At 43.6% G+C, this 14224-nt stretch overlaps 2 protein-coding genes across 3 annotated transcripts; one reads left to right on the top strand and one right to left on the bottom strand.

Annotated features, from left to right (window-relative positions):
- Positions 1 to 1102: 1102 nt before the first annotated feature.
- On the bottom strand, positions 1103 to 6915 carry tgif1 (TGFB-induced factor homeobox 1). Its single transcript, XM_077554901.1, has 3 exons — positions 6628 to 6915; positions 3873 to 4099; positions 1103 to 2370 (listed from the first exon to the last, which is right to left on the bottom strand). Exons 1-3 carry the CDS (start codon positions 6641 to 6643, stop codon positions 1726 to 1728), a joined length of 888 nt encoding a protein of 295 aa, XP_077411027.1. The 5' UTR covers positions 6644 to 6915; the 3' UTR covers positions 1103 to 1725.
- otud1 (OTU deubiquitinase 1) lies at positions 5087 to 13895 on the top strand. Of its 2 annotated transcripts, none has more exons than XR_013289770.1 (2): positions 5087 to 5822; positions 13324 to 13895. XR_013289770.1 is itself a non-coding variant. In XM_077554899.1 (2 exons), the coding sequence occupies exon 2, from the start codon at positions 9475 to 9477 to the stop codon at positions 10609 to 10611; it is 1137 nt and encodes a 378-aa protein (XP_077411025.1). In that variant the 5' UTR covers positions 5654 to 5822; positions 9158 to 9474; the 3' UTR covers positions 10612 to 11962. The 2 variants fall into 2 exon arrangements, 1 of the variants encoding a protein (XP_077411025.1); XM_077554899.1 differs by lacking the exon at positions 13324 to 13895 and adding an exon at positions 9158 to 11962 and having other exon boundaries at positions 5654 to 5822.
- Positions 13896 to 14224: the final 329 nt, after the last annotated feature.

Below are 14224 nucleotides of genomic sequence, written 5' to 3' on the forward strand. Positions count from 1 at the left end.
ATTTAGGTTGTTGTTGGGGTTTTTTCCCGCATTTTGTTGCGATTTCCCTGCTAACACTTGGACAGGAATGGGTAAAAATTTAAATAAAATGTAACAATTTATACACATTATTTACATTAATTTTAAACATTAACATTTCTTTTAATGTATTTTAAAATAAATGTTAATTATTTGTATACACATTTTTTTCCATTTATTATAATGGAAAAAGTTTTAAATCATTTAGCATTATTTGGGTAAATTTTTATTTACATTTTAATTGTTTTTTAAAAATATATTTTTATTTATTGATTTGGGTTGCTTTTGCTTTTTTTTTGCCAGTTTTGTTGCTTTTTCCTGCTAACACTTTGACAGGAATGGGTAAAAATTAAAATAAAATGTAACAATGGATACACATTATGTATATTAATTTTAAACATAAAAAATATTTTAAAATAAATGTAAATTATGTGTATACAGATTTATTTTACATTTATTGTAATGTAAAAAGTTTAGATTTTGTTTTATCAATGCATTGGATTTTTTACTAGAAAATCTGAATCATTATTCAATTAACATTCATATTTTTTAAATCATAAGTCAGCATCTTATGGCCCGTGGTTTTGTAGTTTGTTTTTCCACTAATGTAAAAAAATATATATAAAATTTAGACAAAAAAAATAATTATTTTTTCAGATTTTTAACAAATTTATGGTATTTTTGTATAGCTGTGTCTTCTGATTTTAATTTCAGAATCGGAAGAATTTCTATTGCAGTTGCTTAAGTCAGGTGCGGCCATACCATTTGATGCGACCCACCATGCAATTATTTTATTATAAAAGCTCAAAAATAAGTCTAACCTTCCATAAATGGAGTCCTTGGAGGACTTTACAGTGCCAACTAAAACAATGGCCGCATTTGAGCTGATGAATGAACGAGGCCGCCGCGTCTTTCCAAGCAGACGACAAATCCTATTGAGAAGCTTTGCCGATGCAACAGCTGTCAGGGCCAGACAGGAAGTGGCCTTGCACCACGGCGGCGTCACTTAATACCCCGCGCTGGCACGGTCGGCGTTTAATTCATGCGGGATTATGCTAACTAGCCGACAGAACACCACGCCGCGGACTGTAGAAAAAACAAAACTTTATTTGAGTCCCGCGTGACCTCTCGCTCGCCACAAACATTGCACAGTATGAAAAGAAATCACATCAGAGGGCGTCATGTCGTCACATTAACTATACACGTGGTCCTATTGTACATGAATATGCCTCTTTTTTTGGCTGTCTGTCAATAACAAATAAAACGGCGTGAAGAAAGGTGTAGTGTCATCGTCCAGTCCACTGGCCCAACCTGCTACATTTGTCAACTGGAATATGTCCCTTATGTGGGCAAAAAAAACAACAAAACAGCTAAATGACAAACTATAGTGTAACATTAACTACAGTAGTGAATACGTTGATGCCAAGAGCAAAAAAAACAAACAAAAGTGTTAAGACACCGAGATCCAGCAGGACCTGAAATGTGTTTGGATGAAAGACAGGTAGCATTCGTCCCCGTAATTTTGGTCCCTGGGGTGCAAATAAGAAACACGTCGATACAAATATGAAATGGATAAACATCTTCGAGCCAAGGCACCGTGATACTGTTTTAAACAAAACAAAATTTGATTGGTTTAGAAAAGATAGCAAACATGGGGGGGGGGGGGGGGGGTGGTCTCAGTTTGTGTATTTGGGGTCCCCCCCCCTTTTAGGAGACTAACTGTTTGGCCTGCAGCTCCATCTCGGCGGCCCGCTTCAGGGCCACGTCCACCAGGAGCTGGAAGCCGCTGAAGTCCTGCGTGAGGTCCGGCGGGGTCGGGGGAGGGGTGTTGAAGAGCCCGCTGCGGGGGCTCAGGTTTCCCTCCAGGATGGTGCCGGTGGTGGCGCCGGCGGGGAGGTGGGCGCCCGCCCCTTTATCCAGACACCTGAGGAGGGCCTGCGCCGCCTGCAGCCGCTCGGCCGCCTTGTCAGAGTTCAGCGGCGACGGGTGCGGGGCGCTCGGCGGGCTGGCGACAGTGGTGTGACAGATGACAGACGGCCGGGTGGGCAGGCTGCCCGATGAGGGGGACGTGCAGGTGGGGGAGGGAGACAGCGCCTTCCTCAGGACGCCGGGCGCGGCGGGTTCGAAGCAGGAAGGGTGCAGGACCCGTTTGTCGTAGCCGGCGTCGTCGTGGGTGCCTCCGAGCGGGCTGCTGCCGCTGCTGCTGTGTTTGGGCGACTGGGAGCTGTCGGAGAAGCTGTCGCCCGCCTTGCCGCACTTCCTGGAGATGGTGAACTGGTTGGGGTCCTTGCCGTCCTTCCGCAACATCTCGGGGAGGAGGCGCCGGCGTGCGTTGATGAACCAGTTGCATACCTGGGAAAGGTCACACGAGGTCAGTCTTGGACACCGAACACAAGCGAAGACCAGATTTTTGTAAGTGTAAGGCTTGCCAAACAAGCCGTGGCGCCCCCTACTGGCAACTTTGCACAGAGCAACCCGCTTCCCACCATGTTTTGCTGAAAAACGGCAAAACAAGCCAGCTAAGAACGAACAAGTTCGCCGAGCAACAGAAACCGCTTCCAAGTCTACAGAAAAAGAAAAATACGCCCAACCGCCGACAACTTTGCCGAATAACCGACAAGCTTCCCAAAACAACCAATCAGAAACCTTGCTTTCAACTTTGCACCCAATAATATTATACGCCCGCCCCCGAAAAACTATGACCATGATCCAATTAAACTCCAACTTTGTCTTCATTGCGCTTTGGTATAAAAGTTAGTTTGGTTGAACCCCCTTTTTTTTGGGTGGCATCACAGTAGTACGCTTTGACGTACTTGAAGAGGGAGGAGCTAGAAACTAGGGGTGTGCCCAAAAAAAAAAGGATTCTCATAAGAATCGCCATTCTCATTTAGTACGAGTCAGAATCGGTTTTAAATGTCCCAAAATCAATTTTATTTAAATTATTTTATACGGCCTTGCCCGTGTTTGTTTGTGTGTGCCTTTTATTGGGAGCGCTGTTCATGTTTTACACAATTCGGCCACTGAGGGGCGGTGTGGTTCTGCGCATTCTGATACACTGTTAAGTTGTAGCCACATTAGCGCGTAGAAGGAAAAAGTCACAATCACGTTATTCCAATAAAAGTTTTGGTTTTTTTTCAGCGTAGGAAGAGCATATTCCGGTGAGTAATGTTAAATTGCTTCTCTGTATACATTCCTGAAGCGTTTTGTTCTGAGTGATAAAAGTGCCGCGAGAAGCGCGCTAATTAGCATTAGCGAGCTGGAGTAGATCATGACGATTCTCGAGTGACAACAAATAAAATTGGATGTGATGTTTATATCCTTATTTAGCTAATGCGAGTTTAGGCTATCTAAGTAATGTAATCAAAATAGAAGGCCACAGTTGACCCGAATTAGGATATTTTAAATTCTCGCTTATTTTGCTGACTGGTGCACTTTTCCCTTTCCCGTTGATCTCACTCTGTGTTGTAATCGAGGTTAGATTCTGACTTGAGGTATTTGCTGGTGCGGAAAAAAAAAAAAAAAAGTGGCAATAAAACGGTGGTTGTCATGGCGACAATCGGGGGGTCAACTGCCTTGTTTTCTTTGGTTCGCCGGGCCAGTCGTAACTGGCTGCAGCTATGTAAATGACTCCGCATTGTTCCCAGACAGCTGGGATGGGAACGGCTGCGGGGAGGGAAATTCCTCAGCATTCACTTACTCACTGCTCCCTCCTCTTCCTCCTCCTCCTCCTCCTCACACACTGCAGAGTTGCGCCACAAAAGCAGACGACCTCCAATGCAGTAGTGTCATGTTTTGACAGGAAATGATTCAGCCCATACTCCCCCCCCCCCCCTACTTTGTGTGTGTGTGAGTACCTGCAGTGTGGAAAGCTGCGTCTGCTTGGAGAGGAGAGCCTTCTCCTGCTCCGAGGGGTACGCGTTGTAGCGGTGCTCGTACAACCAGTCCCTGAGGATCTGCACCGACTCCTTGGGCAGGTTGCCACGCCGCTTCCTTTTCCCGCCGCCGCCGCTGGACGACAGGTCCAGGGGGGCGTCCACGCCGTCGTCGTCGTCCGTCTCGCTCCCCGACAACATCATCATACCTGACGGAGGGGCGGGAAAGAGAGAGGTTGTTTTTTTTCCCCCAGCTGTCAGGTTTGCGCCGTGTGATTCATCGACGGGGGGGGGCCGGGAAATGCGCGACAGGACGTCACAAAAGGCGGTCGGTTGTCAGCCATAAAAGCAGGCCGGACGCATTGGAGCCACACACCTCGCGTGCTTGTGTGACTCAGGCTGACCATGGCAGGCCTCCATTGTTTGATGGAACATGTGCAAAAGGAGTTTCAAAAGCTCAGAGTCAGACACAATATGTGCATCTCAAGGCTTCCAAAGATGCCTCGAAAGTCAACAAAGCAGGTTAGGATTCAGCTCAAAGAGCATTTCAGGGATTCCCAATATGCCACAAAACTCAACAACAACAACAAAAAAAAACAGATTTTCACACAGTACGCATCTCTCGGCTTCAAAATACGCCACAAAAGTCAACAAGTTAGCCGTCACTTCAGCTCAACGGGCATGTCAGGCCGTTCAAAATGGGCCTGCAAAGTCAAACAACTTGTCAACAAACAAATCGGGTGACATTTCAGCTCAGTGAGAATCTCGAGGGTTCAAAATACGCACCAGAAGTCAACAGATCGGGTGGTGATATGTCAACGGTTCAAAATGCGTGATCCCTCAACAGTCAGAAGACAACAAACAAGATTTCAGTTCAGCAAGCATCTTCAGGATTAGGCCCCCCCCCCCGCAAGTGTTTTTTCAGATAATCCCCGTGATGGCAAAGTGATGATACTATGATACTACCAAACTGTTATTTATATAAACTGTGTACTACAGTTCAATATTTATAACCTTTAAATGTACTGACAGTAAATACTTTTTATGAAAAACGCATGTAGGCCATAAGTCAATAAAAACTAATGAAAACACTAAGTAGTGTGGTAACTGAGCGCGCATTCTCGTGCCACAGGACGTATTGTTTTACCGCCACACAAACTAGCTCATAGAACTTTTGACCATGGCTGAACCGCAACATACTATACATGTACATGCTATTTAGATGTAGCATTAAGCAAGCAGACTGAAGGGCTTAAGCAACGTGCTTGTTATAAATACACAAGTGTCTTTATTTTGTTTAGTTTCACTGTAAAGTTCAACTGGGAGTGTCAAACAGCGTGAAGCCTCTTGTTTGAAGGACTGTTCTGTAATCCAATCTACTAAACTGCCGCTTGTTGTGAAGTGAGTCACTGCCACCATAGAATGCTCGTATCTCAAGTCTGCGCTTGCAACTCAGAGCACAAAACAACAACAAAAAAAGCTTCCAAGTCATATCTCAAGGCACTGTTATATAAAGTGCCAACTAGTTTACCATCTCCTGTTTATACCTTTATAACAACATCAATTATCATGAATAATTGTACTCTAATGTCAAAAATAAACAATGGACCACCTGTATTTAACTTTTTACCCCTAAGAATAACTAAATTCCATTGAAATAAACAGTGAATTTGGGATTTATTAGGTGTTTGACAGATGTGGGTCAAACGTCCGCCATTTTTGGGGGGGAGGGGAATGGCATTTCCGGGTTTCTTATTTTAAATGGCCCCTAAGTCACGTGAGCTCACCTTAATGCGGAAGTGACTTTTAGGGGGAAGAAGGTGAGTTAGGTGAAGGTGGGTTTACTCCATAACCTCCATAAAACCCCACCACGCAGACCGCCGTGGGGGCCGAATTCTAGTGGGAAAAGTGTGGAGCAGCCAACAGGATGAGGTAATTACGTGGGCCGGGGAGATGATGATGATGATGATGATGGTGGTGGTGGTGGTGGAGGAGGAGGAGGGGGAGGGGAGACCTGTTGCAAATCAGCGTCTCCAGACTAAACAAAAGAATCTGGAGCTGCTTCGAATTTCTTTGTACGCTTTGCAGTAAAACTTCTAAAACATTTATCTCGCGCTTCTTGAAGTCAAGTATCACCCACAGTAGCCAGAAAATACATTAAATCATAATCGGAGACTGCCCTCGTGTACGCTATGCGACTTAAAAGTTGTGTTCTTTTGTGTGTGGACACGCGGTGAACAAACTTCCAACAATGAGGTCAACCCCCAAAACACGACTACCAGTGGCTCCGTGACACTTTTTTTTTTATTTTTTTTTTACAAACAAGCCGCCAGCGTCGAGACTTTTACACCAATTCAAGCAATTTGTCAAACTAAACGCCAACGGAAAAACACATTGAACAACTTTTCCACCAAACTCCTACGGGAAAATGGCGCACTCCCGCACCGCATTCAAACTTGCTAACAAAGAGTGGCTAAAACCGCGCGTGGACTTGGAGTTTTAAAGTCGACGGACGACGAGGGCACATTCGGCGTTATTCTCGCCTCGCTCCGGTGATGAATTCGGGGGTAAACAAGCGGGGAACAAACGAAGAGTAATTCGGCGGTGACGTCTAGCCAGCACATGGCACTCGCAGCCTGTCATGTCTGCGCCGTAGACAAAAGACTCCGTGGAGGGAAATGGCTCTAGAAACCCCCCTTTTCCTCGTCGTAATAAACATTTATTCACTACATCTTACCTTTTTTCGTCTTCATTTCCACCCCTTGTAAGCCCACTTTTGATCCTCGCGTGGAAGAAAAGAAGCAAAGGTCCCCGCAGCGGTGATCTTCTGCTGCCTCAGCGTGTATCCAAATGTGAAGAATCCTTATTCATCAAGAAGGGGTTGGAAAAGGGAGAAAGATGTATCCGTTTTTTTTTTTTGGGTGGGGGGGTTCTGTGCCGTGTGCTGGTCCTTGGCGGAGGTAGGCAGGCTGTGTGTTGGGGGGGTGGATGATGATGAGGAGGAGGTGAGGGAGGGGGGGTCACCTGAGATCTCTCTCTCTCTCTCTCTCTCTCTCTCTTTCTGCGCGCGAGGCTTTTTGCTCATTGACTGCGTTGTGCGTGTATGATTGGGGGGGGGGGGGGGGGGTACTGGGTGACAGCTATCTTTGACAGCTGCGTGACTCAACCCACGGAGGATGCTCCCTCCCCCTTTTCCCGCCGCCCGCTGACATCAGCTCCGCGCGCGCCCCTCTCTCGATCCGCTCCACTGACACACACAAACAAAACAAACACAACGTGCAAAAACAAGCTACTGTTGTTTTTCACGGTTTGTTTACTGCGTCGCTTTCGCCCTTGTAATTATTGGTTTCGTTATACGGTACTCGAATCATATATATTTATGTGCACAGTCGAGGTTGGCGCACTAGTCAACACGTTGAAAACAACAAAAAAACACGGGGGAAAAAAACAGTGCAAGATCAATGCCTTCATTTGTATGCGCCGCGCAGCCATGCGACAGCTGCTCAAAAAAAAAAAAAGAAGAAGCTGTGGATAAGCGCTCTTGAAGCGAAATGTCGCCTCCTGGTGGATGGTTGTGGGAATGCAAGGGACGTCAGGAAAATGCAAATACGTGGCTATGTGTTGTACTTGTACGTGTGGTGTAAGAAGTAGGTAAGTAGCAATGTTGGTTACCACCGTACTTATTTTTCATTTGATTGGGTAATATTTCTGGCTTCATTGTTTCTCATGCAATTATCTGCATGGTAGACTATGTCGTGTTCTGACTTTGAAATTCATCTTATGTCATCACTTTACTAAAAACAAAATAGTGTTAAAAAAAAAAAGTCTACATTTTTTTTTTTTTTGAATTCTAAATTTATTGGAGAATTTACTGCATTTTTTCCCAGTTTAAATGTTATTAAATGCAAAATTAAGTTTTGTTCCCCTACTGGTACTATATGTTAATCAATCCATGTTATATAACACCCAGTTACACCTCTCTTTTTTTATATCAATGCTAAAGTTATAGTGAACAGACACTCCAACATGGCGGAAGTAGTGAAAATAATCATACAAATGATTACTCGAGCGTACCTCTGACCTCACCTTTGATACTGTGCAGTTACGTTTCTTTTATTTTAAGGGAATGACCTCACCCGTGTATTATTGAAACAATGTGGTGAGACCTATATTTAGATGGTGTCGTTCAGTGTCAGATAGTGTCGTTAAAACGGTCACGCTTGTAATTAAGCCAGTTAATGCCCTGTAAAATCATCACTATAGTGATAGAAAGAAACACAAAACACTTAAAAAAAAAATATATATATATATATATATCAGGCCATGTAATGTGGTGATTATATAAATAAATAACATGTAAAAGTCCACAGTTTCCCCATTCAGTTTACTCAATGGCTAATATTCTTCATCAGCGAGAGCTGAAGTGTACTTTATTTTGTATTCGTAACAAGATGTTCATTTTAGGCGTTATTACACAACCAGGCTGACGCATCCCGTCTTTTGATGTCCCCATATACTTCACTGTTGCATTCCTTCACGTTGGACCGGAAGTAAGGGTGGGTCGAGCACGCAAGATGTGGCGCATTCAAACTTTCAAAATAAAGAGCTCGCCACAAAGACAACCAAAATGGCGTATGTAGTTTCCGGTGTAAGTGGTTCTCAATCAGCGTCTACTAGCCATAACTCGGGAATTTTTATAAAATAATTTGTAACACACTCTAAAGAAAATAGGATAAAAAGTACATTATAAATACTGTACTCAAGTAGTTTTATCTCTTGATTTCTTTACTTTAGTATTTATTTGACTGAATCACTGGTAAGGTGTTATTTTGTTTTACAGCCATTTGCTAATTTTTTTTTTTTGTCTGTCCCCAATAACACATTGTTTTGATAGTGATTTTTAGTTTTTCCTTGTCTGTATGAGCACTATACAAGTCAGGGCTCCCTAAATGCTGATATTATGCGCATAAGATAATGACAATGCAACAAAGTTTTTTTTTTATTACTCGTGCATGTGTGACCAATAAACTTACTGATTCGTGACCGTTTGTTAGGATTAGTTTTGAACAAAGTTATAAAAGCTAGTAATAGACACTAAAATATACATGTATGATATGTAATTAAAAAAACAAAACTTTTGTACACGTAAGCTTCAGAGTCTGTACACGTTTAATTCAGGGAGTTGATGACCTACCTTTTGTCTTGTTTTATGTTTGTACTTTTTAGTGTGCGAGTACTCGAAATCACCTGTGACTTTTATTTTGAAGGCGCCGCAAACGGAAACACAACGGCCATCATCCGATCGGGCTTGACAGTTGTTTAACAACCGCCGAGCTCGCGTCCCAGCTTTTTGGGAGGCTCCCGGTGTAGGAGTGACGCGAGTGGGGCCGAAGTATACGGCGTACCCCCTCCCAACCCCTCCCTCCACTTTTCTGCTATCGGGAACAGACGGGGGTCGCGGAAAAAACTTCCTCCGCAACTTCGCCGCGTCGATGTCGGTGACAAGCGGCGGTATATTTAGCTGTGGCCGTCATCGCGCTGTGACTGGCTGGCGGTTTGCTTGCTATAAAGGACGCGCTTCGACATGCAGCTTTACAACAGCGCCTTGACTCACTACCCGAGATCGTCCAGCAAAGTCACCATCACTTTATCCGGCGGAACCTCCAGCACACCTGAGGAAGAGGAACACGCACCCGGACCGAGCCAGCCAGACGCGACTGCTACTTCCGCAAACATGCCTGCTTTTTCTTGCTACGAAGCCGCCTCCTCCTCCTCCTCCTCCTCGAGGCCCAGGCCTGTCTTCTTCACATCCACTGCCGAGTTGCTCATACGCAGAGCGGACGGGGTGGAGAGGACGGTACCGGTCCAAATCACCAGGGTGCCCAAGCCTCCGTCCCCCGACGATGAGCTGGTGGACTTTATAGATGAGCTCAGGAACAGGACTGATGGACTTTTCTTGGAGGAGCCCGGGGAGAATATTCTGTTTGAAGAAGAAGCGAGGAATAACAGGTGGGTGCTTGAAGAGGAGCCTTGCGGCACTCCTGCAGAGCCCCGCCTGAAGGATGAGGGCTCTACATCCGACTTTGAGCTCAGCGTACTGCAGGAGCAGAAAATTGATGATAAGGTGACCCGAGATGACAAGGTGGCCCGCTACCTTGCCGAGGTGGAAACGCAGAATAAGTATCTTCGGGAACGACGCAAGTTCCGCTACCACATCATCCCGGATGGCAACTGCCTGTACCGGGCCGTATGCAAAGCCACCTACGGCGACCAGGCGGGCCACAGCGAGCTGCGGGAGCGCACGGTGCACCACATCGCCGACCACCTGGACCAGTTCAACCCGGTCATCGAGGGCGACGCCGGCGAGTTCCTCATCAACGCGGCGCAGGACGGCGCCTGGGCCGGATACCCCGAGCTCCTCGCCATGAGCCAAATGCTGGACGTCAACATCCACCTGACCACCGGGGGCAGCGCCGAGAGCCCCACCGTGTCCACCATGGTGCACTTCCTGGGCGAGGAGGACGCGTCCAAGCCGGCCGTCTGGCTGAGCTGGCTGAGCAACGGACACTACGACGTGCTCATGGGCGCCCGCGTGGACAACCCGGAGTACGAGGACTGGTGCCGGCACTCCCAGATGCAGAGGAGGCGGGACGAGGAGCTGGCCAAGTCCATGGCAGCGTCCTTGTCCAAAATGTACATTGAGAAAAATGGAGCTGTGTAAGCACGGGAAGACTGTTTGGTTTGTGCCTTAAGTGATTTATTTTTTTTATAAGAGGTTTAACAAAGTGCTGTGCACAGACTTGACTGTTTGTAATTGCCACCGTTGCTACATGAGTGGATGAAAATGTGGCTGTGTTCGGAATCGCCCTCCACAATGTTTCTTGAAAAATAACAAACAACCGATTGCCACTAAAAAATGTGAAGGGTCGGAATGTAGTGTGCATGAGACAATTTTGAGCTGGGGTGCGAAAATATCTTTTATGTAAGTGGACGTGAAGTGCTTTCTAAATGATGTTTAAAAAAAAAAAAAAAAACACTCAAAACAGTAAGACATTATTTGTGAGTTTATTCATTCGGAAACCAGCTAACGTTGATTTGGTATGTTGTAATTACGCAATTAACAGGGAATGATTCCGAACACAGCATGTTTGTGTTTACTGTTAAGAGTAAGGTTACTCGGGCCACACTTAAAAGAAAACAATTCAACAGGAAATGTTTTTTTTTTTAAGAAAAACAAAGTTGTAATGTAATTGTATTTATAAAAAAATAATAATTAAGAACGCACGTGTAAATTTTTCCCCATAAAAAAAATCCCAAATATTTTGAATATTGTTTTTTTTTTTATCTTGCAGAATACTAGTGTTAATTTCCTTGACATAATAGAACAAAAAAAATGTATATTTTTTCGTGAATTCATCTGACTCTTGAAAACATACTTCCCAAGACTTTGAATATTTTTATTTTTAATATGATGGGGAGTTGGTGGGGGACTATCTAATCTCAATTTTACTATACAGTGCTTTTTTTTTTTTTTTTTAAATTAATGTCTTTTATGCTTTATTTTTGTCATAATATGACTTTTGAAACAAAAGATTTTAAATATATTATTTTACTTTTCAACTTTATCTTTATTGCAAGTTTCCAAATTGAATACTGTCAAACGCAATCTAAATCCAACTATCTTGAAAAAAAACAACAATTTTTTTTCCTCAAATGGAAGAAAAAATCTTTTCAGTTTGACCTTAATATTCCTTTTTGTGACATGAGTTAAATGCTATATATTTATTGCCGCACGGTTTTATAATGCAGGCTTAAGCTTGGGACCTAAAATGCTGCCAACTACTCTAAATGCTTACGAAGCAGATGCACATTTTTATGACAATGTGTTGTTGTTTTTTTTTGTAATTCAAGTTTGTTGCAATGCATTATTACATTCTATATGTTTATGTACCGTTTGACTAAGATTGACATTTAATGACGTGTTCAAGTAAGCCTTTTCGTAATCCAGATACCTTTTTCCCCACCTTTTCTATCTGCAATTGCTGCACAAATAAAAGTGTCCTTCTATGTGACTCATCCGTGTTTGACTCACTGCGTGCGTGTCTCCGTGGAATTCTTGGAAGTGTTTTTTGGGTCAGGCCGCTTGTCATGTTTGAGGATTTTGTGAATAGCTTACAAGTATTTTTTTTTTTTTTTTTTGTGCTTGTGTGTATTTTTATCCTCAATGAATAAACACTGTCAACTGGGGGAATCTGCTAACTCATGATTGACAAAAGTTCTCCAAACTGTTTTGACCTAGTTATGGATAATGCCGCGATTCTGCAGTTGTGAGATGGCCTCATTGTTGCCAGTTTAGCAATGTTGTCGCTATATTTAGCATCTGGGAAGTATTTTTCCAAAAAAAAAAAAAAAAGCAACTTGTGACAAATTTAGAAAAACATTTGGAGACTCTGACATGCCCTGCAGGCCATCACACCGCTACATCCAATGGTGAGCCAATTTCATTATGAGATTGGGTTTTCATTGGCAGAGGCAGCACTTCGCCGCCAAGTCGAATTATGCTCGTCAGTTGTTCTGCTTGACATTTTTGTTTGGTGGTGTGCCTTGATTTTTTTTTTCTCCATGGTTGAAAACTTCCAATTCTGGTCGATAATTTTTTCACCAGTGACCGTGTGTGTGTTTTTTACAAATTGACAGTGCATTGTTAAAGGCCCAACAAACCACATTTTTGTGGGGTTTACTGAAAAGTGATGGTTCACCGACACAAACGTTTTGTGCCTGATTTCGGAAAAAAACAACTTAAAGACAACCCTTATGGAGAATTTAGTCTTCAATGGATCCAACCCAGTAAGACTCAAGTAAGCTTCAACTCATTTTCAAGCTTGCACTTCCTTCTCCTTCCACTAGAGGGTGGTGTTGTCCCCAAATAATGGATCCCCATCGAGCAGTGGATCTTAAACATTTTACACCAAGTACCACCATAATGACCAACACTAAGTGTTCATAAAAACAGGCAGAGGTTATTTTCTTAAAAAAAAGTATATCATTGTTTGCCATTGATGACTCAGGAATGCTTAATTGTGCCACCGTTTGAACATTAGCATTTCATCAAAATATAAGGAATATTAATCTGTGTGTCACTAATGTTATCTGGTCTCATTTCTCGTAAACCGACCACCAGAGACTCAACATGAACTCCCTGTTAGAAAAAACTTTTGGACAGTCTAGCTTCTTCTATCAGGGAGTTAAAATGTGGAATGCTCTCCCTGCTGAACTTAAATTGGAGACAAAAAAAAAAAAGTCAGGCTAAATTTGCTCTCACTTGTTTTTTTTTTTACATTTTTGTAAAATTGATGAAGACGTTATACAGCACACAAAATAAATAAATAACGCATGTCGAAAGAGATGACTGAGTTGTATTTTGTCTTTTCAGCCCGAGTGACGTCCCCCAGCGTAGAGGAGGCGGTGGGGGGCGGAGGTGGCCGCCAGCGAGCGAATTGGGACGCGGCCGCCCGGACGCAGTTGCGCTTGGCTGGTGAAGTTCAGTTCGCGGAGTCTTTAAAAAAAAAAAGGAAAAAGAAAAAAGAAGAGAGAGTAAGAGCAGCAAGCAGCCGGTGGGGGAAGAACATTGGACATGTCGCGGCACCGCGTGCAGTTCGCGGACCTCCCCGCCACGATTGACCACAGAGGAGGGGGCAAATTTCACAGTAAGGGGACTATTTTATTCATCCGCTAATTGACCTTGATTGTTGGAGACGCGCCACTCAAATCAATCATTGCCTTCTAAATGGATTCTTAATGTTAAAATCCACGTTGCCCTGATGTGTAACTGCTTATCCTACTTTATCATCATATTCCTTATAGTTATAACAATAATAGTACTAATGTGAGAGAGTCAATCATTTGGTTTAAGCACACCGTATGAGAGAGTTGAGGATGCAGCTGTTTGCAGACCAGAGGATGTGTGTTTGTGATTATATATTCAGTATATAATTAAATCATGTATGCTGCAAGTAGCAGAGCGCTGCTTGGCTTTCAAGTTGTTCTGATGTTTCCCGTAGGAAATCATGTAAATTCATTTCCACCAGGCTAAAAATGCCAAAACCTTTTATTAAGTGTACAGGCAGTGTTTTCATTATGATTTTAATGTTCTGGGCCTCGTGGTGGTTTAGCGGTTAGCACATTTGCCTCATAGTTCTCAGGTTTTGGGGTTTGAATCTTGATTCCCGCTTCCTTTCGCATTCCAAAAAACCTGCTTGATCTGCTCATCGATGGCTCAAAATTGTCATTAGGTGTCAAATGTGAGTGTGAATGGTTGTTGGATGGGAACCAAT

Source organism: Vanacampus margaritifer, chromosome 20 (genome assembly GCF_051991255.1).
Source record: "Vanacampus margaritifer isolate UIUO_Vmar chromosome 20, RoL_Vmar_1.0, whole genome shotgun sequence".
Taxonomy (NCBI): Eukaryota; Metazoa; Chordata; class Actinopteri; order Syngnathiformes; family Syngnathidae; genus Vanacampus; species Vanacampus margaritifer.